The sequence below is a fragment of the Penicillium robsamsonii genome (genome assembly GCF_028829455.1).
Source record: "Penicillium robsamsonii strain IBT 29466 chromosome Unknown utg000002l_segment0_segment0, whole genome shotgun sequence".
Lineage (NCBI taxonomy): Eukaryota > Fungi > Ascomycota > Eurotiomycetes > Eurotiales > Aspergillaceae > Penicillium > Penicillium robsamsonii.
In genome coordinates this window covers 1,869,342-1,895,582 of record NW_026643220.1, presented here as the reverse complement: position 1 = coordinate 1,895,582, position 26,241 = coordinate 1,869,342, and the positions used below count along the sequence as shown (strand labels likewise).

Below are 26,241 nucleotides of genomic sequence, written 5' to 3'. Positions count from 1 at the left end.
GGCAGAGATTCGTAGCCAATGTGGAGGCGAAGGTGGGTTCTGGCTAAAAATGAACCGTCATAAAGCGTGGAGCAATCGATGATCGATTCTTATATGCAGTGCGGACATCCGTTCTTTGCACATTTTTGCACGGTATTGAGACCACAGGTAGGAATTCTGAGCGTGTTTCGTGCTTTTTATAAAATCTCACAACTACTTTTGCGTGCTATTTCAGTACTCAAGTCGGGGCTCGGGTTCTTCAAGGGGCGGAGTTCACATTAAAGCCAACAAATTCTGAGTCGCAAGAGATCAAATTGATGTTTTAATCCATCAATCTTTCTTCAATATGACATCATAATAAAATATGCGATGTTCGAAATATCAAAACATCCTTGTGCATATCGGAGCCCACAGGCTGGCCGCTACCGCTTTCACCCCACTATCAGAAAAAATACGAATCAAACGTCGCCCCGCGAACCTCTCACTTCTTCTTTCATCTACATTTTTGCCTTGACGTTTAATACACCAGAATTCAATATGGGTGTCGAAAGAAAGATTATTACTCGTGGTACTGGCTCTGGCTCGCCTGCTTCAGGCGATATGGTCACTATCCACTACTCGGGATGGCTCTACGATGCCAAGAAGTCCAACAAGGGCTTCCAGGGCAAGCAGTAAGCTGACTGCCATACCCTAGATCCATTCAACGTATGCCTTGATTTTAAATACTAATTATCTGTACCAATAGATTCGATAGCTCCAGACTCCCTGGCCGTGGCCCTTTTAATACTCAGATTGGTGTTGGAAAGGTCATCAAGGGTATCTTATCCTCTTTATTTTATTTTTTATCTCAATGGAATCATTCATATCTACAATGATGAATTCCTTGTCATGTTACATTTGAAATTGAGTGCTAACACTGTCTGTCTGATTAGGTTGGGATGAGGGTGTCATGCAGATGACCCTAGGAGAGAAGGCAACCCTGACCATTACCCCGTGAGTAAAGTCCATATCGAACAAGAACAAACTGGACCACTGCTAACATTATTTCTCAGGGACTACGGCTACGGTGACAAGTAAGTGAACACACGAAACATGGAGGCGACTACTATATACGCCGTGACATCTGTCAACTGAAAGTGTTCTAACCTTTGTCTACACAGGGCTGCTGGCAAGATCCCTGCAGGCTCTACTCTGATTTTGTAAGTTATTGCAAGGAAGCGATGTCATCGGGAAACTAATTATTTCGCAGCGAGGTCGAACTCCTCAAGATCAACGGCAAGACCGCCTAAATAAACAATTGAATTAAGCAGATCACACAAGCATAACATTATCAGCTACATTGGCTACCATATTGCGCCCTTTTCCACTTCCTCACTGTACAAGCAAATCCTTACTTGGATTGCGGTCCATTGTAGAATACTGGTACCTAAAGCATATGGGTTGGGTAATGCGTTCCTGCCCTGGCAAACGCTCATGCAATTGAGTATACCCGCGGAATATCAAACAATAAAAATCGTCAAAAGTCGTTAACAGGTGTATGTACAGATGTCATATGCTATATACAGAATGAAAAGAAAAAGCAGAGTGAAGACTGACCACCTAGAGGCGGTGTTGAACAGGTGACTCGGGCGCCAACAGTGGCAACGAGGTGTTCTCAGCCGGCTCGTCCCAGCCCAAGATACGAGCCATTTTGTTATATGACTCGATACCACGACGAGCGTGGTCGGCAGGAACAAATGGATCGGTCTCGCCGAGAGTTCGACTAAAGAGTTCAAGAGAAACCCAGCCGCGGTAGCCGAGATCTTCGAAGAAGACACGAGCGATATCCACAATAGGCAGATAACCACCACGCGACTCCTCGAGGGGGAACAGACGAGCATTGCGTGACCAATTCATGCGGACAGGCTGTCCGGCAACGTGGAAAGGGTGCTTTTCATCTAACGGGGCGGAAAGACGCTCACCGTCAACAAGTTGGACATAGAAAATCTTGGCCGGGTCGATGTTGGCAGTGCGCAGGCGCTGCAACGAAGCAGCCAAATCTGCCGCCGCATTAGGTGTGCGACCTGAAGGAGCAGCAGGGTCGGCATATACACGACCGGCGATATTGAAAGAGTCAAGACATAGACCAAAGTTGCGACGATCGACATCGCGAACCACCTCCCACGAGGCCTCCCAGGTATCAATATGATCACCCCAGCAGAGAGCTTCGTAGACAAACCGGAACCCAGCACCGGCACCCAAGTCAGCCAGGCGTTGGAGATCACGAACGATGACTGTGCGGTCGCCAGTGGTGCGAGCAGCACCAGTCTTTGGGTCAGGACCTAGGAAGTTTGACGGAACCTGGATCATGTCTGTGCCTAGCGCCCGCGCCAGGGTAAACCATTTAGGGAGTTTTTCATTGATGAGCCGGTCTGACTCGGCGCGGTCGATGAGGCCCTCGTACATGGAAAATGGCTGGAGGCAGATAATGGTCAGACCCAGCCGCTTGCACATCCGCCGCGTTGAGCGTGCGGCCTCGTGGTGATCACCGTCAAATACCCGCTGCGCATAGCAGTCTAGGTCGTCGAAGAAGAGTTCAATGCCCTTAAAGCCGTGATCTGCGGCTTGCATCAGCTTGCCAGGTAGGTCGTGTACCCAGGGCCGACCTAGGGACATTGAGGCGATGCCGGGGCGGTTGAAAGCCATTTTGGAGTTGTGCAGATGGATGCTTCTTTCTATGTCGATATCATAAAACTCAAAGGTAATTTTCGAGGCTTTGTCTTTTAAGAAATATTCCAAGCGGAGAGATATTAAGGGAACCAGAATGACTTCAAGGTGGACGACCAACGATATTAGGGGGTTTCTATGTTAGCAAAAAGAAAGATACCAAAATAATTGCGACAAAACGTTATCCCCTACTGTTTCCTCCCAAGATTGAACGTTTTCCCTGGTCTGCTGTGATTCGTGTCTTGATGACGAGGCAGCCTGATAGAGGCAGGTCACATGTCCGGGTAAACGCTTCCCTCTTTTCGTTTTCCCGCCAGCTCCACTCCCTCACCACGACCGCTCCACTTTTCCTTCCATACAGAGGAGTTGGGCTCCCTCATTAGAAATGCTTTTCCCGTCTTTGAAAACAAAATTCCCGCAGATAGCCGGCAAGATCTTTTCCGCATGGGTCCAAATATGATCGGAGAACCGGCGCCGAAGCGTCGAGGCTGCCCGGGGTCTGGGGCAATAACACACTTTCCGCAAAAAGGCATACGGAAGTCACCAGATTGAATTTCCTTTTGGGCGCTGCAAGTTACAATATTGAGTATTGAATTAATTTGATTCTGTCAGAACCGAAACTTGTCCTTGAACTCTTTACCACCACCATGCCCGTCAAAGTTGCCATTATCGGCGCAGGCCTCATTGGCCCTCGTCACGCACAATCCGTAATCTCGAATCCCTCAACAGAGCTAATTGCCCTCGTTGACCCAATGCCCACTGGCAAAGCAACCGCCTCCAGCCTCAAAACCAACTACTATCCCTCTGTGGCTTTACTGCTTGCATCTACCCACCGTCCCGACGCAGCAATCGTCTGCACACCAAACCACACGCACGTCCCAGTTGCAAAAGAGCTCCTTGCAGGGGGTGTCCACGTCCTTGTTGAAAAGCCCGTCAGCGATACCCTAGAAACCGGTCGCTCCTTACTGGAATTCGCCCAAGCTCCAGAGCGCGCACACCTCAAGCTCCTAGTCGGCCACCACCGCCGCTTCAACCCCTACGTACGAGCCACGAAGGCAGTCCTGGATGCTGGATCTCTCGGCCGCCCCATCGCCATCAACGGTCTGTGGACCTTATTTAAGCCAGAAGCATACTTCGCCCCACCAACAGACTGGCGTGCATCGAATGAACGCGGCGGCGGCGTCATCCCCATCAACTTGGTGCACGATATCGACCTCATGCACCACTTCTTTGGGCCGATCGTGCGCGTTACAGCAGAGCGCACGCTGCCGCAGCGCCCAAGCCCACCACACAATGCCGACGAAGGCGCCGCTCTGACGCTGCGCTTTGCATCGGGTGTTGTAGGCACATTCCTGGTCTGCGATGCAACGCCGTCGCCGCATAATTTTGAGACTGGAACGGGTGAGAATCCGCTCATCCCGCAATCGACGACTGGTGGTGACTCGGACTTTTATCGCATCTTTGGCTCGGATGCTTCGCTCAGTGTGCCCGATCTGACTCGCTGGAGTTATGATGCTAGCCCCGAGAAGAGCTGGAATTCACCTTTGACTGTTCAGCGAATTCCCCTTCCAGATGATGATAAGGCGCCTTTTGATCTTCAGCTTGCGCATTTTGTTGATGTTATCAATGGGGACGCTGTTCCTAGCTGTACTGGGGAGGAAGGTTTGCGTGCCTTGATTGTTTGTGAGGCTGTGCAAAGGGCTATGGGGTCGGGTCAGCCTGTGGATATTGATGTCAATTTGTTGGCGAAGTCGAAAAACTAGCCACATACTGATCTGATTTTACTGGATATAGTGATCTGTTAGGCGCTTGTGTCTATTATCTTCTAACGATATGTCGACACGAAAATAGCGGATAAAAAGCCACAGAGGGGTGGGTATATGCATTCTCTCATTTGCTTCTGTACACTCCTTCAGCGAAGTGTATATAATAAACTAGGCGGCCCTAGTACAAAGGGACCACAACATGTGCAATCCGAAATCATCCCAAGAACGAGCTGACGCTTCGTCCGACAAACAAAATCACAAAAACCTGTACAATGACGCCACGAAGGACATCAGCACGAAAACGATTCACCAGCACATGGCTCAAGTATACTTTGGCTGAGCCACAGTATCCTCGACTTGCTCGGGGCGCACCTTGCCAACGTCAATGCCGGCAGCCTCGACGTCATGGCGGAATTGTTCTTCATTGTCGCGCAGCTGGACAACCATCTTCCCATGGGCATGTCGTACGGGCTTGATGTCGAATAGCTGATCCATGCTCTCAAGAGGAATACCCTTGGTTTCGGGGATGAGGAAGTACACAAAGAAGATGGAGATTATCATCATTGATCCGAAGAAGAAGTACACACCATATCCCATGGCTGTGAACATTTGCGGAGTGAAGCGCGAAATGAGGAAGTTCCAGAGCCAATTGGAGGCGGCGGCGCAGGCCTGTGCCAGGGAACGCATGTTGGGGTCGAACATTTCCTGCAGACGATGTTAGCACTGCTGCAAGGCTAGTGGGTCGAGCAGGTATTGGGGTAGTGCTCCAATTCCTGGGATTCCTGCAATGCTTACCGAGTTGAGGACCCATGGGGTACCGTTCCAGGTTGGGGTATAGAAGACCGTCCACAGGTAGAAGAAGAACATGGCGGCGATACCACCGCCGCTCAAGGTGTCGCTCGTGTTGTTTTCGGGTTTGGCGACCTTGATGTATGCGCCGACAACCCACAAACAGACCGAACCACCAGCTGCGCCAATCAACAACAGGTTACGGCGTCCAACATGATCAATCAGCCAAAGCAGCCAAATGAAAGTCACCACGGTCTTCACTACACCGAAAATTCCAGTGGTGAACAGACTCGTGTTGGTACCTCTGACACCAATCTAGCAGAATTGTTAGCAACAGTTATCAACGACCACGGCAAGATGCAACTTACTGATTTGAAGACAGTTGGGCTGTAATAGTTAATGGCATTAATACCGGATCCGTTCTGCCAGAAGAACAGCGCGCTTCCGAGGAACAGACGCCACATGACTTTCTTGTTGGTCCCGGCCGCCTTGAAGGGCTTCCAGAAGCCAATGCCGATGGTGCGTCGCTGTTCATCCAGAGCCTGGTCAATGGCACCGATCTCCTCGATCATATAGATATCATCCTCAGGCAACTGGCGAATCCAACAGAGATTCTTGATAGCATCCTCGCGACGACCACGCCCGAAGAGCCAACGAGGCGATTCCCGGATGAACCAGCCACCAATGAGCAAGAGACCAGAAGGAATCAATTGAACAGCAAAAGGAATAATCCATTGCTTGTGGCTAGGTTCCAAGGTCTCATCGACACCGAACTATTGATATTGTGTTAGCATCCACAGGACCAGTCGGACACAAACGAAAAGGAAACTCACGTTGATCCAGAATCCTACAAGACCACCAATCTGCCAGCCCAGCTCATATACACCAACCAGTCGACCACGAATAGCTGGTGGAGACAATTCGGAAATGTAGATTGGAGTGATGTTAGAGCCTGCTCCGACACCAAGACCAGCGAGAACTCGGCCGCCGTAAAGGAGGCCAAGGCCTCGGTCGCCATTAGCACCAAGCATGATGCCAGCACCGAGAGTGAAAATCACACCAGCGGCCAAGAGGCCAACCCTACGACCCCAGAAATGACCAATTGGATAAGCGAAGAAAGCACCGAAGAAGGCACCGGCCTGGTAGCAGGAGACAATGTTGGCACTGATAAGGTTCCTAGTGGAATCAGACATGTCGCCAAAGTGGAACTCGCTCTTGAAGGAGTCGAGAGAGAGTGTAGTGCCGATGAAAGCACTGTCGTAGCCAATCATGCAGGATGTGCATGAGGCTACCGCTGCCAGGAGATAGATTCTCCAGTTGTAGACCGCGCTAGGCGTCGGCCGGTCCTCGACTAGCTTGAGGATAGACATGGTGGCGGTTAAATATAAAAGAACTGAAAAACTCCAAGAGCCGCTGTGTCCAGATGATCTTGATCCCCAATGCTACGATGCAGTGAGGTAGTAAGGTGTATGCCCTAGGAAGGACGATCACCACGTATGAAGGTATGTATGAGGTGCAGGTGCATGCGCAGGGGAGGAAAGAGGAGAGGAAAGCAAAAGAAAGTCCTCGCCACGTTTTTCAGAACAGACTAGTGAGGATAGACGGGATCTAAATAGGCTCGACCCCGGACTGTCGATTTGCCCTTAGAGAAAGAGAGAGAATCTGGGGTTGGGAAAGGGGGAAGAAATCGTGGAGATCCCAAGGCGGAGAAAAGTATAGCGCAGGGTTTGTCAAAATCTCAAAAGCAGATTCAGCCAAGGCGCGGCAAAACGAATACTCTAAGTTATTGCATGGGCGCGGACAGTGCGTGTGAGGATTGGGTTTGTCGCCTCTTGGCACAATATAGCTTCCAGAGAGAAAGTGACTCACAAGGACATGCAAACTTTTGTTTGGCCATAGCCAAGTCAAGCCGCAATTATTCGCTTAAGCCAAGGATTGTGGAGCAATGTCGAGGTGTGGGGACTTCCCCAGCGGGTTTCCAGTTAACCCGTGACAGCGTGCATGTCTTGATCTCTCCGGGGTACCCCAGAGGCAATGCAGTGCACGATCCAGCCTTTGGTGTGAGATAGCGAAAGGCAATTGATCTGATTGGAAAACCAGAATGGATCCATTAAGGGGAGAAAACGGCCAATGACCAATTTGCTGGACATGGGTGGCGGGGAAAAGCCTTTCCCCGGTGGACATAGCCACTAAATATCCGTTGGGAACTATTTGGGTTTTAGTCTGTTCTCCAGCCCTAATAGTTCTCTCATTGGTTTGGAGTTTCCTGCAAGCCATAACAATTTCCCCGTGGGGTGTAGGTTGTTGCAGGGGGAAAGCATTCAGCCCGGCTGACTTTCTGTTGAACAATGAAGCATCGAATTTGCCATCAAGCCAATGATCATCCAAATTACGTCAAGTAAACCAGCAAGTGTACAATATAAACAAAATCGTTTCATCTAGGAATATAGACGACATTGGACGAGGGAAGTGGAAGAGTAGGATGTTCCGCCGGCTCACCCCTTTTCTGCACATTATGATCGAATCTGACCCGATAAGAGGCTCATGTATAGCGAAATCCCTCCGGTTAATCTATTTTGTTTTATCTCTCGTTTTTATTTGAAATCCCATAAGACAGAGATTCCGACTTACACGTGTACCTTGTTTCGATAAAACATTTCTTAACCTAGCTTTCTTTAATGTCACCGCAGCCCAAAGTACATTTCGAGTATCTCTTAAGAACTGTCTCGCTATAAGGATCTTTCCAAAATGAATCATGCAGTCTGACCGTGCGATGAACGTTTCCAGCTGTGTTCCAGCCAAAGAGGCCGGCCATCTCCCAATCAATGAGCCCCACAATCTTGTCATCGTCAACTACGTAGTTGGACATAGTGGGGTCATTGTGCACGAAGTTCATGTCTGAGTCGAGATTTGTACCGAAAAAGAGAATATGGCATCCTAGGCGTTGGATACGGCCATTGGTGAGAATTTCAGGATCAGACAAGATGTGGGAGCGAATCTGCGGGAGGCGTGAGGTAGTGCAGCTGCCGGAGTATCTCTCGTGGTTGCTGTCTGAGGGACTCCTTTTGGTTTCGCGATAGGTATAACCACGCAACGTTCAACGTAACACCCGGAAGCCCTTTCTGAAACAGTACCTGGCACCCGATGAGCTAGTGGGGTGTAAATGGCGAAGAGAAGACTAGGTAACGAGATGGGAACAAGTACCTTGCCGTTGAAGGAAATCTCGGGCACTTTATATGGATTCACTTTCGAAGATTAACAAATAGTAAGCTGATAACGGTGGACGAAGGTTAAGTAAGGTATGTATTTATATGAAGGTTTCTTTGTCAAAATTTTGGTATTGGTCTACAAACATGTCGGCGACGGCTGAATCTAGTGGTCGACATGCAGACAGCCGCAAATTTAGGGTGTACGATATAGTCTAGGCGTAAGAATGCAAAAATCTGTCTAAACTTTTCAATGGTATGAGGAAGAGGTATTGTAGATATATGAAAAGTGAAGTATACTTCCCAATATTGCCTCGGTTCATTCTTTCCCCATCCAGACTTCCATAAAAGCGGCGGCAGCTACAAGCGAAAAAGGAAAGCCCCACCCGGCAGAGGAAATATCCATACATCGCACGTATAGTGAGCTAAGTATTTTCCCTTTTCGAATTTCATCATCTTATAACATTGTAGCCCTCCCTCTCTCACATCTGTATACCCAAACAGATAAATTACACAATCCATCATGTCCGTCACAGAAATCAACCAACCGCCGCCAGAAGAGCCCATCGCCATCCCCTCCAACCGCGATGGCGTCGCCTATCTGTACGGCCACCCTCTTCTCAACTCTCTCTCCCCACCTCTCCATCAGACAGTCTACAATGCGCTCGGTCTCAATTGGACCCAAATCCCCCTATCCAGCGTGACAGGCTCATCAGATACATACCCTCCCCCCTACACACGGTCGCCACCTATTGAGAAATACCTGGCATCAATCAAGTCCAATCCCAAGTTCGTCGGCTCGTCCGTGACAATGCCTCACAAGGTCGCAATCATGCCATACCTAGACGATCTCACCGAACACGCCCGCCAAGCCGGCGCCTGCAACACCATCTTCCTCCGCGACGACCCAACAACCGGCCAGCGCCAGTACGTCGGCACCAACACCGACTGCGACGGTATCCGGGAAGCCCTGACACAGAACGCACCCGACCCATCACGTTTCCGCGGCCGGCCCGCGCTCATCATCGGCGGTGGCGGCACTGCCCGTACTGCCATCTATGTTATGCGCCGCTGGCTCGGCTCCAGTCGCATCTACATTGTCAACCGCGACGCTGCAGAGGTCACCGCCATCCTCGAGGAAGACCGTCGCCGAAATCCCGACCCCAATGCCCAGGCTCCTCTTATCCCCGTCACAGACCCTGCCGAGGCTGCCCGTCTCGAATCTCCCGCCGCTATCGTCTCTGGTATCCCCAATTATCCCCCGAAGTCTCCCGAGGAACTGCGCTCGCGTGCTATCATCCAGGCTTTCTTAGGTACTGCTGCCGATGCGGAGAAGCAGCAAGGCGTCATCTTGGAGATGTGTTACCACCCCACGCCCTGGACTGAGATCGCTCACCTGGCTTCTGCCAGTGGGTGGAAGGTCATCCTTGGCTCTGAGGCTCTGATCTGGCAGGGTCTCGAGCAGGCCCGTCTTTGGACTGGAAAGGATGTCATCGGTACCCCTGGTCTTGTGCAGCAGGTTAAGGATCTTGTTGCCAAGACCATTGCGGAACGGGCATCTGCAAAGTCTAGCCTGTGATTTCGTTTTTTACGGTCATGTTTTGATTTTCTTCTAATCATTGTATACAGCACAGTTGTACTACTTCCATTGCCTATATATATATAAATGGATGGCATCTTTTGATAACATCTCACTCTGGATCTACCACAAGGTCAATATGTAAATATTTACATCGCATCAAAAGCCTATGCAGAATAAAATAAACAAGCCGACGTGAAGCTATTCACGCTCCAGGCCGCGAGTATTCTAGGTTACGGACTCGGCGCCAGACCTCACGTACTGTCCGCTCCTGTGTTTCACGGCCTGTCTCGGTGGCGGATGGGCCAGCGGGTCTGAAGTGCCATTAGCGAGACCCAACACACAGGAAACAATTTGAAGACTCACCTAATAGCCAAATACAGTCTGCTACCCAGTCGAACATTCTCGATTGGTGCCGTATCCACATCCTCTGGGGGGTTAGCTGTAGTCATAAGTCCACCTGCCTCCAAAAGAATAGCGGCGCCAGCAGCGATATCCCTATGATAGTCAGCACCTAAACGTCACTCTCCAAGGGATAGAAAACGAAAAGGAAAAAGAAAGAAAGGGGCAAAACTCACCACTCCCAACAACCTCCCTCCCACCAAATATCAAAAGACCCCATGGCAACATACGCGAGATCAAGCGTCGCACTGCCCAAACTGCGCACACCATGCACCATACCACCTCTCCCATTCCGACTACCCACCTCCGCAGCCATATTAACAAAGCTCTCAATCTTGCGGTGCATATTTCCGTCAGGAATATCGCGACGATCTTTACCCCATTCGCAAGAAAAGATACATTGTGAAGGCGCATTGGCGGGCATTGGCGGGGTTGGGTTGTGGATGAGCGGAAGGCGGCGAGTCTCGTTTAGCCAGGCCCCGCGCCCGGTGCAGGAGGACCAAAGCTGATCTGTGAATGGGGCATAGACTACACCAATTATTGGCTTGTGCTGCACGATGAAACCAATTGAGACACAGAACATGGGGAAAATATGTGTGTAGTTTACGGTTCCTGGGAGTGGGGGTTATTAGTTGGGTTTCTTGTGTCGGTTTAGAACCGTGAGCAGTCCGTCATGATGGCGGAAGTAATGATTTACCATCTAATGGGTCGATGCACCATGTTGGTTGCTCGTCAATGAGGTAGTCGCGCGACTGGCCTTTGGCATAGGCCTCCTCGCCGAGGAATCTAGGGTTCTGTTAGCTTTTTTTGCCACTGGAGTGGAACGGGGGGACTAACTTGTGAGACGGATATCTGGCCTCGAGGGCAGTCCGAATGAATACTTCAACGTCTGCGAAGTAGAATTGTTAGCGACGACCTTGGAATATCTCCAGATATGCCTTATCGGCTGCACCGCCTTACCTTCGTCGGTCTGCGTCACAATGTCTACTGCACTTTCCTTCTCCTCAAAGGCGTTAGAGGAGCCATTTGCGCCTGAGATACGCTGGTCAACACGCTCCATGAGCATCTTGCCTGCCTTGCGGCCCAGGTCTACCGCGAAAGCGTATATCTCATCCAGCTCATCTTGAGAGAAGGGTCCAACGGCCATGGCGAAACGGGTTAACGGAGATGCGTGGATACAAGAGACGTATGAAATATGTCAATATAATGAAATATTCCACTGAAGGGTAAAGGGTTTAGCTCCTTGAGTCATCCGGTGAAAATTGGAGGTCCAAAATAACCGCCACTAAGCGGGAGGTGCTTATTGAGGTGGTTCTCCACTTTATATAGCGGAATTTATAAATTTATACAGTATACCTTTCAATTTGGGAAACTCCTGATTCTATCTACTGTTACCCAGTCTCGCTGCTAATTTATCTGCTCTATATGGTACAACCAATCCGAATAGTCAGCTTATTCCAAACTATACAGACTGCTTTAGCGACAAGGATGTCTCGCAGCCCCATCAGTGGTTGGTGTTATTTTACTGGTTATAGCAAACATGTGATTTGGCTCATCACAGTAACTACTAGTTGCAATTCGACTCAAACATCTTGATCTATGAGTATTGAGAGCCGATGATAGCTAACAACTGGATTAACTGTTAGTGTACTTTGATAGTTATATACCCAATTCCAATGACGACATTCATGAATTGGTCCTTAATATGCTTGCCAATATCGTCCATGAAGTTGTCTCCCACCTGTATCATATAAGTTAGAGATGGGAGAACTTTCCAGGCTATATCTACGATTATGGATGTATCCTCTTCACTCCGATACACTATTCGACCTGTCCCATATACTCTTGTTTGCTTCTACTCAGCACTTCTCTCCTTTACACACATTGTGATTCCTCTTCAATCTACGGTCTCCTTTGATTTCGATATGTTTTCATACTTTGGCGTAGACCGCGATTAACATAACGTGCGCGCACAGAATTTCTTTGTTTTTCTATTCTTTCGATGCTATTGTATTATTCGGTTTATTTAATATTTAATATACTATGGCATATATACCCACCGGACTCCATCCCAACGGTCGTTTCATACACCGTAAATGCTTATGCTATGTCTGTATTATTTTACAGACCTACGACAAGTATATGTACCCTACATGATCTTGGTCATTTATGTGACACCTATTGAGTAACATGGTCACAACAACGGAGGCAAAAACTAGACAGCGTTGAGAATTTTATGCCCCGAAACACGACATTGATTGAACCAGAAGCATGCTAACGAAGTTCGTATTGTCTGCACGCATCTGTCCCTCCTTTGCTCGCTATTATAGTCTGAATTTATCATGGCACAGATTGAGTAGTATCCCCACTTGCTATAGTTGATCATCATTCATGAAAGCAGCCGGTGATGTTCAATTCGGTTGTCCATCCATTTGCTGTAACCTGTCTTGTATCGCTTGGTGGTCATTATTTCCCTCGTCGTCTTTATACTCTTGAAGCACAATGCTCCGCATAACACGCCGGGGAGCGCGACGGCCAGTGAACAGTTCGAACTGAGCGAAACCTTGCTCTGGCAGAACATCAAGACCATCCAGGGCTACCCACCCACGGTGGGACAGCGCTCGTGTTTGTTTCATGAGAGGGGTATTGAGGGGCTTGTATGCCAGCTAAAGACATTGTTAGGAACAGAAGGTCACCTTTTGAGGCCAGTATAAAAGATAAATGTAAACTTACATCAACAACAACGCCACCTGTTGGGCTCTCGAGCCATTGTGTGGGTATGTGGAAGTTGGGTGCTGGCTCGCCGCCAATGCTATGAGCCGGAATTCCCGAGACAACGATCGTCGGCTGTTTGAAGTCCGCGGGCCATGGGCCGGATAATGAAGCAATAATGCGAACTGTGGGACGGCCAGAGCCTCTGGCCTCTTTTGAGTGGAGATCTTGCCGGTTGTAGTGGTGGGCCAGTCTCTCCGCATTGGCGAGTGTACGGTTGTAGATAAAGATATTTTGCACACCAAGATGGATCATGGAGTAAATTGCAGCGCGGGCCATGCCACCAGATCCGATGACAAGACCTGTCGATGATGAGCGTACCGCGTTTGCCGGGGAGAGACCGCGGCGAATACAATTGCAGATTCCGATCCAATCGGTGTTGTCGCCATGAAGGCCCTTGATAGGGCCCGCACGGCTCTTTTGGAGGAAGATTGAAGATTCTTGAAGACGAGTGTCATCCAGGTCATCAAGATTGCGGATTGGGATGAGGGTATTGATTGCGCCGATGGCTCGGGCATGCGTAGACATTGAGTGGAGCAGAGGAATACACTCTGTTTTGTATGGAAGACTGACACTTGATCCACCGAAGTATTGATTTTCCACAAGGTCATTTAACCCTCGCAGGGTAGGTGATTGGTGAATAGAGTAATTATGCGGTAAACCACAGATTTTAAAAGCAGTGTTGTGCATCGCGGGCGACATACTATAAGTTGTGTTGGCGCCAAAGACAAAGAATTGCATCGGATCCAAGGCAAATGAGCTATAAAGCGCCTTCTGCGCTTCGCGCGCTGTGATCCATGATCGTAGATGAGTTGGAAGTTCCGTCACTAAAGACGGATGTGTGACTGGTGAGAGGATAGGGTTGAAGCAGCGAGACATGCGGCCAAGAGGGCCGGTGTTATATGCGATCAGAGAAATGCCAGCAACAGGCAGGCTTTGAATACGATGGCGAAATCTTTGCACTGCGAGGTTGTCTTCGGGTGTCTCGGCTGGTTGGCACAGTCGGACTATATCGCATCCTAGACTTTTGGCGCGCTCATAAACTTTCATATACTCATCACCATCCCAGCCCCCCGGCAGAGGGTGGAAGGCTTCAAAGTGGCCAATGATCCTGGTTCGCCCACTTGCGGAGATGATCTGGGAAATAATATTGTCATCACGGGTGAGGTCTACTGTGAGGAAACCGGTGGAAAGCCGCAAGCCGTGTCGGACGAGGTTTAAGTAGGTTTCATCTGTACATCTCACAGGAACTTGACTAGGAGACAAGAATCCTGTGGAGGTGGTATAGCTCTCCACATGATAGATCAACGGCACAATGATATTGCGACGAATGACTGCTACCGCCTGGCTGATACTGTCCGCAAGGCTTGAGCTGAGGCCTGGCTTATCAGAAGGGTCCGTTACATCAACTGCTAATTCGAAGGCATCGGCAGTGAATTCCAGCTGCTCAATATCCATACCCTTCTCACAGACCCTAGAAAATGGTACTGATACTGCGGATGTGTACATTCGAGCTTCAACAGGCAACAGCGACAGTGGGAAAGATGCATGCTGGCTGTTAAGTTCCGCAATGTCACCTGTGATGAAGGCAATGAAGCGGAGAAAGTCCCGCTGAACTCGTTTCAACGTTAAAAACGGAATGGGAGTATGTGGCCTAGGCTCTATCCGGTGCGCTGGCGATGAATTGTCGCTGTCTTTGTCCAGACTATCACTTCTGGCCTCTGACAGATTGAAAAACTCGAGATTCGAGCACCCTCGATATATCGGGCCTGACAATTCTAGGAAATGTCGCACCTTCTGCGTATCCCACGCTTTGAGGTACGACTGGATGCTCTCTGGATCTCGAATAACGTGGATAACTGGATGTGTCTGCGCAAATTCCCTAAGAAGTCTTTGACCGTTGCTTTCCATCGATCCGGCTCCACACGCAATCACACATCCCTCTTGGTTGTCTGCCAGCATCGATTCGAAAACCCGGGCTTCTTGTTGCCGGTAGACAGATCCATCGTTTTCCTTCCTGAACACAGCACGGGAACACCCCACACTTTGGTGAAAGTAGCGGTCCGCATCGATCAATCGCCGTCCAGACGTCGCCGCGAGGATGACCGCTAGACTTGACTTTCCCGTGCCACGGATTCCGATCAATACGACGGATGCCTTCGGGCTGAACGTCCGTGGGGTTTGAAGATGGCCATTTTCGAAGAGTACCGGGGATCCGCGATTCGAGTGTAATTCTCTTAGCGACGGTGGACGCGAATCTCCGGATGCTTCTCTATGTTCATTCGATCGATGGGAAGGGGGTCGAGATGAAATGTGGACAGCGGGAGAGGGCACGACGCCTGGGCTATACTTTCGAGGCTCATCGTCCAAAGTCTCGACCTCGTGGAGCTTTCGTTTCGGTGGGCGTACTAACATGGACATGACGCATTGAGGGTCCCACGTGCGGGAATGAGATCAGGAGCAGGGTAGTCGAGAACCCATTACCACACACGGAAAGGTGGAATGGGGGCTGCGGTAGTGTATTGAGATATACGTGTATAGAGGGTCCGGAGATGTGGAGAGAACCGATATGGTAAGCAGGATTTCCCAGGTTTTGCGGGGGACAAGGAATATTCGTAAAAAAGGAAACGCTCCGGGCCATACATTCCCATTACATAAGGCGGACGAGCACTCACCCGGGGACTTTCGGTTTTCCTCTTCCCCGCGGGGGACTTGCGCTCAGATACGTTCAAACGGCCCGGGGAAATTATCGAAATTGCTATTGCTTAGTCTCAATTACGCTTATTCAAAAAACAGCTTCAAACACAAGGCCTAAAGCTTAGTCTGTCCGCGATTACCCTTTGCGAGACTGTGACTGGCTCACCGCTAGCTGGGTATCCAAGCTTCCCCGGAAGAATCTAGTTGGCAAGCACCTTGCCCTGTGCTGTACGTACCCTCAACCTCGCGCTTCGGTCCCAGCATCCCTTCACGGCGGCTCTAATATACATATAGTGGGGCTTATTCCCATGGCGTAGTCGCCCGCCCGGCTGTCCAGTCGCCCGTCGGCAAAATATTCATCACATATCCCTTTGCGGGAACATGCGCCCGAATCCTCCGAGTGGATCGCAAAATTAATCACCATGAGCGCTGAACAGCGGCAAGCCACCGGCGCTAGCAGCAAATCCAAACGACGATGGGCCGACCCAGAAGATGATGGGAAGGCGATGGGGGAACCGAAGCGTCAGCGAGTCTCACGGGCTTGCGATAGTTGCAGGTCAAAAAAGGACAAATGTGACGGACTACAACCAGTGTGTTCGACTTGTGTATCCCTCTGCCGACCCTGTACCTACAAGGCCAACCCGAAGAAGCGAGGCCTTCCCACGGGCTACATTCGATCGCTGGAGTTGCTTTGGGGGCTGGTGTTCCAAAGGATCCAAGGTAGCGAAGATGTGATGCGCGCGTTGATGCGATCAATCAATCTTCCGAGTCACTTGGCCGCGATGGGCAAGGAGACGGAGGGATCCGATGCATTACTAGCTTCATTCAAAAACAGCACAGTACTCAGAGACATTGAACGCATTCTGATAATACTGGAACAGCCGGAGGAGGAAAGGGAGCGAAACCTCCAGGCATATGGCGAGGGTGACACACCACTAGATGTGGAAGGGATTCTTTCTTCCGCTGAGGCACAGGTGTGGCAGATCCCTGAAGGCATGGAATCTCGGGGGACGCCATTACCAAGAGTATCACCGACTCGAACAGCGGTGGGCATCTCGCCTATGAAAGCTACCGCATCACACCTGACTACAGACTGTGGTATTCAAACAATTACACCAGACGACCAATCCTCGTCCTCTGTCACTTTACCACCGAATCCTGATTACCCTCGATCGCTCTCCATGAAATCCCCTCTCCAACTCCCCTATAACGCATGGCCCCTTTTTGATGTGTATTTCTCCTACACGCAGTGCTGGTTCCCCATACTCGAAAAGCATGACATACTTCGCACTGCTTTTCAATATACCGAAGGCGACGTATACGTATCTGGCTTAACCCCCAGGTCTGGGGAGCACGCGGCCTTGTGGGCTGTTCTCACTCTCGCTTCGCTCCAATATGCTTCTATCTCGGTCTCCAGCCAAGCGGAAGAGCACCCTAGTGATCAGATGACTCCATCACAAATGTATGTTACTGCCCTGCAGTTGATTCCGCCTGAGAGTGGCCCACACGAAATCGGACACGTGCAAGCACTGTTGATCCTGGCTCTGGTCAAATTCGGACAACAGGAATGGACTGGCGCCTGGATGCTTGTTGGTCAGGCTGTTCGGATTGCGCATATACTAGGTCTCAATCAACCTTCGTATTCATCATCATCGAGAACCCCGGATCAAGAAAAACAGCTCGGTCGAGCAAAACATGTGTTCCTGGGCTGCTTTGTTCTCGAGACCCTAATTGCGGAATCAATTTCACAATCCCCATCGCTTCGGAAGGCAGACTTGGCCAGGATAGGCTCTGTCAATGAAGATGGTCTCGAGGAATGGCATCCTTGGGAAGATCAAACTGGGCTACGGCCCACCCGATCCTCACGGGCATCTATGCAGCGTGGTCCCCTTCACGCGTTGAGCACTTTCAACCACCTGGTCAGTCTCGTGTCCATTCTGAATGATCTATGCTGTTGCAAGCACGACCCAACGATATCTCGATCACAGCTCGAGCAACTAGAGTTGCAATTACAGCGCTGGGTAACAGCATTACCAAAGAGCTATCGTGTTGATCTACAAAGTCGCCCAGTGAGACTGGCTTCCCCACATATCTTTGGGTTAGAGGTCACATATGAAAGTGTTGTCATTGCTCTCAGCTCTCAAATTGCCATTCGTGAATATGACCAAAAAATACTTGAACCACCTCACAAAATGCGTGCTACAGAAAGCTCGAAAAGGCTGTTGCAATTGCTTCAAGCCTACATGGAGACATACAGCTTTTCAGCCACCGCACCCACCTTCGGTTTGATGCTTCAATTTGGCCTTCCGCATTCCATTTCCAAGGACCTCCCGTCAGACCTTGATATAAGGTTACGAAACAACATCCACAATCTTTCTTCCCAGCTTTCTGTGTTATGGACTATGCCAGGCCAACAAACCGTGGGTCGAAATGTACCACATAGATCTCAGGTCCTGGGTACTTCTCCTGCGATCTCACAGCACATCGAAGCCTCTACCGGTGGAGACATGGCAATCCCGTCATCTCTCTCAATAGCCACACCTTCACATCTTCTTCATGACACACATGCGACACATCCGCCCCAAAATAATACACATGCCACAGCTGCCCCAGAAAATCCATTCTTCTCCACGCCTTGGCTCAGAACCACACAACATATCGAAGATGCATCTCTTCTCCGCACGCCGTCATCTATAACTTCCGTGGGGGGCGCCTCCGAATTTCCCCCACAGGCCCACTTGGATGGTTCTCTGAACAATGTGCTTCCTCATCCTACATCAGGCCCTAGCAAATCCCATAATAGTACCCGGACGCTTGCCGAGCTTTCGCCATCATGCCATCAAGCTGCACAATACCATCCAACAGCATATCACGACCCATCGCTCAATTTGGGCGGCACCTTTGTCGATATGGATAGCTATGCGCATTCACGAAGACAGCGGATTGCTCCTGATCTCGATGCATTATTTGATGAGCTGGCGTCATTAGATGGCGCGGAAAAGTAAGCATGCATCTCCTTTTTTCTTTGCACGACGACTGACTTTGACCCACTATAGAGCCGACAATCAACCAGAGTTCATGCAGAACCTAGGTTTTGTCTCTGATGCGGGCATTCCTGAGCTCTACTCGTTCTCCGCTCAGATTGAGCCCTTCTTGCTGGCACAGACCCAGCAGCTACCCAGTAATAGCAATCCATCCGATATGCGAGGAGAGGCGCAGCCTGTTAACATGTCGGAAACCCCCACGCGATGATGTTCGTATGATCACTCCTCTCCGATGATCTGAATGCCATGGGAACACCCTATCGCGCCGCTGGTCGGCCTCGTTGGCCTCTCGATCCGCTATCCATCTGGGTCCTGAGGAGCAAGAGCTCCACATCTAGTTCAGGGCTCCCATATTCAATCGCACATCTGAAGCCTCAAAGCGGGGTCTCACTTTCTTATGTGTGTGTGTGAAAGTGGACGGCATGTTGCCACAGTACACAAAGTACTACCAGGCCAGGGAACTAGTAATACAACATGCCTTCTATGACGGATATGAAATCGCTACATGTAGTCTAGAAATTCATTTTTTTCAAGATATTTATCCCTTGAGAAAGGTAGATAGACTTTCTGATGTCTGGGTGATTGTAGATGGCTGTGATTCCTTGACATCCTTCAGCATCAGTATTCAAATTAAATCAACGTTACGATTGATACGATTTACAGTTATGCATTTCGTCGTTGTTAGAAGCCTACAAGTTTCGGAATAAGCATTCAAGAACTAGACCAGACTGTTTCTTCCTCAATTGCAATAAACCCCCATTCAAAGCCTCTTCCGCTCCAAGTACTTGACCATGGCATTCCAAAGGGTGCCTAGACCTACTTCAATCTCCCGTTGTGTTTGTTAAGGAGCCATGCAACGCGGGAGGCATCATCAGTGCTATCGTACATGGCGGTAAGCACGCCTTCTAGCATGATTACGCATTCTCGCAGCTGTTCTTCGGAGCCACGAGCAAAGTAAAGCTCACGCTCTAGGCGTCATGACGCATTCATAGAGGAAATTGTGGCTTCCAAGATGATCAGCTTCGGTAGCTTTGGCCGTATCTGGGAAGGTTTCGCGTGGCTTGCCCATGTGGAACGATTGTCCATAGTGCGCCAGCCGCAGCCGCGAAGGCCAAAAATACTATAAGACCACTACATTGCCCCTCGCCAGATCGCGTTTGGAACAGAGGGCTAGGGTGCAAACTGACTTGAATTTTAATTATTCTCAATGTTTGTTACATGTTAAATATTTTATATAAAAGACAGCATTACAATCCAAGCTAGCTGTGAAGATACAAAACTATACGAGCCCTGGCTGAAAAGGACCAGTGGAATAGTTCTGTTAGGATGATTCGACCTCATGGCGAGCACGGGCATCCTTATGAGCATCTAGCACGTCCATAATGCTTGGACGGCCTCGTCGAATCAACTGCGGGTGATCCTCGTGTTGCTATGAAACATCCCATCATAAAAGAGCTCCCAACTCAATCACAGCACAGCCTTGGGCTCCTTCTCCTTCTCCTCAAAATTAACACAAATATGCTCAACGGCAACCTTATACCCATAGACCCCAAGACCAACGATGATGCCCGCCGCCTTATCACTGAAGTACGAGTGATGTCTCCAAGGTTCACGCGCATGAACGTTGCTCACATGGAGCTCAATAAAGGGAGTATCAACACCGAGTAAGGCATCACGGATTGCAACAGAAGTATGCGTGTATGCGCCCGGATTGATGATGATACCATCGACTTTGCCACGCGCTGCCTGGATGCGGTCCACGATCGCGCCTTCATGGTTTGACTGGAAGGATTCAAGAACGGCACCATGGCTGGCAGCAACCTCGCGGCTGTTCAACTCCACGTCGGAGAGTGTTGTGTGCCCGTAGATGTGTGGTTCGCGTGTACCCAGGAGGTTCAGGTTGGGCCCGTTGATTAGGAGGATGGATTTGCCCATTTTGTGTGGTTTGGTATCTGTAAATTTGAGGGATTCGATCGTGTTTTCTGGAAGTGTGGAATTGAAAGATTGGATGTTGGGAGATGAGGTTGAAGGTAAGAAGTAATTGTTAGCTGTTCGGTTAGTTATATTCTTTTCATACTTCTCCTTAGGTCTTCTCCGCATTTCCCCCCGGCAGAGCGATTTGCCGGAGAGTTTGTGGGGACGGCAGTCATATGGCTGTCGTTTTATTGGACGGAATTGTAACCGCATAATTTTCAGAAAAATTCATTGAGAATAACAATACATGGCCGCTTATGCGGCCCTGTGATGTATTTTCAATGGTCTTTTGAGTGGTCATTTGTGTCACGGATAAACTATGTGCGCTACTATATATATTAAGTTTAGAAGTCTTTTTTAAGATTTCTGGAGGCTTTATTCGTGAAAACGACTTTCATGTATAACCCGGAATTATTGAGGTGGGAACAATACCGCTAATCAAATCTATCCCCCGGGTTTACTTCACAATCTAAAATAACATACCGGAATCGAAGGATGAGGATCTCAAATTGATGCACAACATTTTGATAGGACGGCCCAGGTAGAATAGACTCTAGTGGGAAACTGACTGGCTTCTCACAAAACCAGTATAACAGCAGGCTAAAAGCCATAACACCAAGCCAATCGATCAAGTCATAGCCATCTATACCTGAAGCTAGATAGATACTTCACAGATACTCAATGGAATTGCAGGATACACAATAATCCGCAACCGTTTCCGTTCACGAGCTTGCCGGTACCTTTATGGAACACATCTTCCCCCGTAACAAGTTCAACCTTCAACTGATGGTGAACAGTGATTCCCTTCACCATTCTGCGCTGTGAGGAGAAATAAATATCCCTAGGAAGACCACACTGTGGAGTATGGTCAGTCCTATCGGCTTCAATCTCATATGCGGCCAGGTCTATGCCATCCACAGCCATTGCCCGTTTTGGGGATTGTAAACCCAAATAGAATGCAAATAGCTGGTTTTTCTTCTCCCTTTCCCTCAATGTTCTGTCAGTGTGGTTGCTTAACGTATGGATTGCGACCCGATCCCCAGTACCCTTTCGTACTCCCACCTGCCGCTCACAGATAGAATATTTCTCGTCTGGGCTGTTGGGCTTGCTCATGATCTTGATTATTGCTTCAGCTTGCTACCTCAGCCCTTGCACCACAAGATGGCAGAGCTCTGTTGCTCGATCCGCTAGGGCTGTCTCCCACTGAGTATGAATTGTAGCAGTGAATGACATCTTGGGCCCAGACCTCGGTGTTGAGTTTTGTGAGATGGTAATTCCTCATATGGTGTTCGAGGCTTAGAAGCGTAAGCGATGTTGAGTCTTTGTTGGTTCAGAGTGAATCATCTAGCGGTTGGGCTTTAGGGGTCAGCGGTGGGTGACAACATCATGTTTCAATGTGGCTGCCGTGGCTTCTATCGCGTAAGTGATGGTTCCAAGAGGTGTCTTATTCGTTGTGGGTATGTTCGTTGGAATGCCCAAGCAGAAGTAGGACTTTGAGACATCCCTCCCTGCAAATCCTTCTTTAGAGAATATTGGCAGAGTAACGTCTCGGGGGACTCATTCAAATCTTGAACCCGGCTGGGGCGATTCATTCGTTATACAGAATGGAGGACACAACATCCGTTGAGTGTTTTCGCTTTTGGTTGTAGGTGTCACAACTTGAATGAGTGAATTGATTTGTGATTTGGGCTATTGAAGAACACTGATAAATTCCTGGATTTTTGGCACTAGCCTCGGTCTACCCCTTTAAACTCGATTTATCGTAGCTTTATAGAAGGAATAAAGCCATTCATATGCAGTTTCGTTATTATCCAACTATTAGGCGTAGGTTTCATTTAAAAACGGTTGGATTAGTATAGTTAATACTCGGAGCGAGCACCTTTTATCGCTTTCCCTAACCAATTTTGTAGCCGATTTTATCCTTAAAGATCACGTGGGGTAGGAATTAATGCTTCTCTATAACCGGTTATGAAACCAAAGGAGTAATAGTCCATATTTCTCCCTATTATTCTTTTTTTTTAGTAGGCTTTGGGCTAATATATAAGGTTTGTGGCTGTTTATAACTTAACTAGTCTCCACCCGCGCTTTATATAATCGTGTAGTGTTTTCGATAGGAGGGGGATCCATATTTTACAGGTATGTAAAGCTTTGATTGTATTTACTGACAGCCTTTAATTTCGATCGAGGTTTTCGGTTTGACATCGCGGGTAATACGAATGTTGAAAGGAAATAAATTATGGTTGAGGGCCCACCAACACGGGATGTATGCTGGGCTTGTCACGATTATGCGCTTGGGATCGCCCACTCGAGGCCAATCCGCTTGGCTAAAACGCCCAGATAGGTTTAGCGCCGTTCACTGTCAAAGGCATCAAATTCCGATTTTTGTGTATCACATGACTTTGCCCCGAAAAAAAGTACTGCCCATACCAACGCCCTCGTTATTTTTCAACTTTCTCTGCGGCCACCAGTAGAAAGTCGAATGGGATATACAAATGTCCGCAGGTTCTACGGAACAGTTGGCTGTTAAAGGTACGGATCTCACCTCGTGCTAAAGCGGGGGTCCTAACATTACCAGATTGTCCAACATGTCAAAGACGACGTATCAAGTGTGACCGGGGCCTTCCGAGCTGCCGTAAATGCGGGAAGCGGAATTTGCAATGCCCAGGCTACGGCCTACAGCTCAAATGGGTCCATGGCGTCGCCAGCCGCGGTAGTCTGCGGGGCAGAGCATTTCCCTCCATCGATGCTCCTATCAGAGTATCAAACTCGCCTCATCATTCGTCGGAAGCCTTAACAGAGGCCCGAACTAGCAGCAGCGGCATAACCGTTCTCGATCGGTACCGCCATTCCACGACACGTTTCTCACCATCGGGACCATCCCCCGTCTCGGACCTTTGCTTATCGCAAGCCCGACCACTGCATGTTTCGCGGTTGCTCTCATGGTTCAACGACCGAGTCGCCCATCGACTTGCATGGGTTCCACAGCAAAATGCGTGGCGTCGAATGATCCTGCCAATGGCCGAGAGCTCCGAAACAGTCCTTTCTTCCATTCTCGCCATCGCCGCCCATGACCTGGCATCGGAGTACCCTCCAAATGACCTGGGGCATGGAACGTTCCAGCAGATGTCAAAAAACTACCAAAATAAATCTCTTGCCCTTTTGGCTCAAGAGTTGAACAGCCTTTCTACATCGTCTCCATCGGCATTGGAAGCAAGCACAACATCTGCCTACACCCTTGCGTCTGTGATTATTCTCTGCAATAATGAGTTTATGAAACCACAAGGCGCCGGGTGGCGGGTTCATCTCTCCGCTGCGAGAGAGATCATCCTGGCCGCAGGGAACCGACCGAGCCGGCACCACCAGCTGGCCTCCATCGAGGAGTTTCTCATGTTAGAATTCTATGAGGCTTCAGTGTGGGCTGATTTGACCACATTTGATAATTACAACATGACGATCAAGGCTCCTCCTGCTAGCGGCAAGAACGCGGTCTTCACCGACTTCATTCAGGTCATTGACCAGATCACCCGCCTTGAGCGTCTGAGATATTGTTCGGGCACAGTCGAGCAGACTTCATCATACGGCCCGATGCAAGACATTCAGTCGCAGATCGAGTCAGCTAGAAACAGCATGATGCGTCTCAGTGCATCCATCCACTTCTCTTCTGAAGCTGATCAACATGGTTTTGAATTGGTAGTGTGGATGTACTACCACGCAACTCTCATTTACAGCTATCAAGCTTTATCAGAGGATGCTACTACTGGTGACCATGTGCTCAAGTCTCGGGATGAAATACTTCGCTATGTACAATTTCTCTCCGAGACTCGAGACGGCATGTTCGCCCAGGATCTTGTCTGGCCACTTTTCATGGCAGGGACTGAACTCCGAGAACATCCTACTGGTCAAAAGATTATCCAGGAATGTTTTGGCAATGTCATGCGTATCAGTCGCACTCTGGACAGAGCGCGTGTTCTCTCGTTCGTTGAGACGTGGTGGAATGAGCCTGGTACTCATACATCTTGGATTGACATGGCTCGAAAGCAATCTCAATCTACGCAGTATGACATTCTCATTGTATGATAGGTGGAAGCTAGTCGTCCCAATATATCATGACGATAGATATTTTACAAATCATCTATGAAACACAAGACGCTACAAGGGCTACAGGTATATAAAGATAGCTAGGCTTCCTATCTCTCACCCATGTCATTAGTAATATGCAAAGTGCTTTTGACATCATTCAAGCGGCTAATTTCATTTTTGAAAAGGAGAAATACAATTACTGGATCCTATTAATTATCAGAGATTGGCTTCCAATAGTCTGCCCCGACATTTGGGACTGTTAAATATGCCCAGTCGATTAACCACACTTGTTCATGCTGATGTAAGATCAGGTTTCGAGGGCTGATTTCATGGTGCGTAAGAACAAACTAAGTAAAATGGAATGGTGGTGTGTCTTTTTGGAGCTTTACGGACGCTCTCACAGATATCAAGCTTATGGTTAAAGCAGGCCTCCATTTCAGCTGTGTTCATCAAAGGCCCAGCACTATAATCCGCAAAGAATCGGCCCCGGTATAGCCCTCCACCAATAGTACCAGGCTGTGAACTCTCAACAGACTGCATCTCTTTAATCATTTTAGTGATCGTAGCTATTTCTCCTTAGGTGATAAGTGGTAGGACATCCTAGCATTCATCTAGAGGTTGGCCTTTGATGAAATCAATCACGATATACCCAGATTCGCCAAAATATTGTGTATCTTCTTTCACTTGAAATGATTGATAGACTCGTGGTATTCGAATGCTAGCTCTGAAAGCAACAAGACTGAGCATTCTGGCTTCACTGGCCAGGACACTTCCATCACCCTTCATGATCAGCTTCTCTGAAAGCCGTACAACCGGTGTCCCACCTAACTAGTGAACAATAGGAGCAGATGTGAGAAGGGCTGCCAGAGCCTCATCTGCGACGGAGCTCAGATCCATTCCATGTAATGGGAAAATTCCATCAGGGTCACAAACTTGGGGCTTAGCATTGTTATGTTAGTAGATTTTACTTAAGTGCGTCATGATTAAATATACATGGGTGATTGGGCACATGAATGGTTCCATTTCAGTGATATTCAGAACACGCCGTACATGAAATTGGCTTAGCTACGTCCCAGTCGAATAGAATTTCTCGCCTAGACCAGAACATACGGAGTACAGCGGCTAACATTTGTCCACGGGTGCATGGCGAGTAGGGTAACGTAAACAAACTGTACAGCCCTGGAGACGATTTGTTCGCCCCATTACAGTGCCTTCTTGCGTCTTATGATCCACTTAAATCCTTCAAA

The 26,241-nt window shown here is 48.9% G+C and overlaps 11 protein-coding genes across 11 annotated transcripts; 5 read left to right on the top strand and 6 right to left on the bottom strand.

Moving 5' to 3' along the window:
• Positions 1-516: 516 nt before the first annotated feature.
• N7447_003970 (FKBP-type peptidyl-prolyl cis-trans isomerase) lies at positions 517-1,268 on the top strand (the record flags this gene model as incomplete). The annotated part of the gene is made up of 6 exons (XM_057228245.1): positions 517-650; positions 725-795; positions 912-972; positions 1,032-1,052; positions 1,140-1,178; positions 1,229-1,268. 6 exons carry the CDS (start codon positions 517-519, stop codon positions 1,266-1,268), a joined length of 366 nt encoding a protein of 121 aa, XP_057087586.1.
• Positions 1,269-1,578: 310 nt separating this feature from the next.
• N7447_003969 (sugar phosphate isomerase/epimerase family protein) lies at positions 1,579-2,664 on the bottom strand (the record flags this gene model as incomplete). The annotated part of the gene is made up of 1 exon (XM_057228244.1): positions 1,579-2,664. The coding sequence occupies one exon, from the start codon at positions 2,662-2,664 to the stop codon at positions 1,579-1,581; it is 1,086 nt and encodes a 361-aa protein (XP_057087585.1).
• A 668-nt stretch (positions 2,665-3,332) lies between these two features.
• On the top strand, positions 3,333-4,448 carry N7447_003968 (Gfo/Idh/MocA family protein; the record flags this gene model as incomplete). Its single annotated transcript, XM_057228243.1, has 1 exon — positions 3,333-4,448. The coding sequence occupies one exon, from the start codon at positions 3,333-3,335 to the stop codon at positions 4,446-4,448; it is 1,116 nt and encodes a 371-aa protein (XP_057087584.1).
• A 324-nt stretch (positions 4,449-4,772) lies between these two features.
• On the bottom strand, positions 4,773-6,610 carry N7447_003967 (sugar porter family MFS transporter; the record flags this gene model as incomplete). The annotated part of the gene is made up of 4 exons (XM_057228242.1): positions 4,773-5,156; positions 5,247-5,555; positions 5,609-6,013; positions 6,074-6,610. The coding sequence occupies 4 exons, from the start codon at positions 6,608-6,610 to the stop codon at positions 4,773-4,775; spliced, it is 1,635 nt and encodes a 544-aa protein (XP_057087583.1).
• Positions 6,611-8,969: 2,359 nt separating this feature from the next.
• N7447_003966 (shikimate dehydrogenase family protein) lies at positions 8,970-10,025 on the top strand (the record flags this gene model as incomplete). The annotated part of the gene is made up of 1 exon (XM_057228241.1): positions 8,970-10,025. One exon carries the CDS (start codon positions 8,970-8,972, stop codon positions 10,023-10,025), a length of 1,056 nt encoding a protein of 351 aa, XP_057087582.1.
• A 205-nt stretch (positions 10,026-10,230) lies between these two features.
• On the bottom strand, positions 10,231-11,574 carry N7447_003965 (inositol monophosphatase family protein; the record flags this gene model as incomplete). The annotated part of the gene is made up of 6 exons (XM_057228240.1): positions 10,231-10,339; positions 10,392-10,523; positions 10,604-11,039; positions 11,125-11,213; positions 11,265-11,316; positions 11,388-11,574. 6 exons carry the CDS (start codon positions 11,572-11,574, stop codon positions 10,231-10,233), a joined length of 1,005 nt encoding a protein of 334 aa, XP_057087581.1.
• Positions 11,575-12,838: 1,264 nt separating this feature from the next.
• N7447_003964 (putative quinate pathway repressor protein QutR) lies at positions 12,839-15,620 on the bottom strand (the record flags this gene model as incomplete). Its single annotated transcript, XM_057228239.1, has 2 exons — positions 12,839-13,093; positions 13,161-15,620. 2 exons carry the CDS (start codon positions 15,618-15,620, stop codon positions 12,839-12,841), a joined length of 2,715 nt encoding a protein of 904 aa, XP_057087580.1.
• Positions 15,621-16,318: 698 nt separating this feature from the next.
• N7447_003963 (putative C6 transcription factor QutA) lies at positions 16,319-19,148 on the top strand (the record flags this gene model as incomplete). The annotated part of the gene is made up of 2 exons (XM_057228238.1): positions 16,319-18,897; positions 18,953-19,148. The coding sequence occupies 2 exons, from the start codon at positions 16,319-16,321 to the stop codon at positions 19,146-19,148; spliced, it is 2,775 nt and encodes a 924-aa protein (XP_057087579.1).
• Positions 19,149-20,407: 1,259 nt separating this feature from the next.
• On the bottom strand, positions 20,408-20,875 carry N7447_003962 (type II 3-dehydroquinate dehydratase; the record flags this gene model as incomplete). The annotated part of the gene is made up of 1 exon (XM_057228237.1): positions 20,408-20,875. One exon carries the CDS (start codon positions 20,873-20,875, stop codon positions 20,408-20,410), a length of 468 nt encoding a protein of 155 aa, XP_057087578.1.
• Positions 20,876-21,592: 717 nt separating this feature from the next.
• N7447_003961 (uncharacterized protein) lies at positions 21,593-22,027 on the bottom strand (the record flags this gene model as incomplete). Its single annotated transcript, XM_057228236.1, has 1 exon — positions 21,593-22,027. One exon carries the CDS (start codon positions 22,025-22,027, stop codon positions 21,593-21,595), a length of 435 nt encoding a protein of 144 aa, XP_057087577.1.
• A 1,379-nt stretch (positions 22,028-23,406) lies between these two features.
• On the top strand, positions 23,407-24,991 carry N7447_003960 (Zn(II)2Cys6 transcription factor; the record flags this gene model as incomplete). The annotated part of the gene is made up of 2 exons (XM_057228235.1): positions 23,407-23,443; positions 23,490-24,991. 2 exons carry the CDS (start codon positions 23,407-23,409, stop codon positions 24,989-24,991), a joined length of 1,539 nt encoding a protein of 512 aa, XP_057087576.1.
• Positions 24,992-26,241: the final 1,250 nt, after the last annotated feature.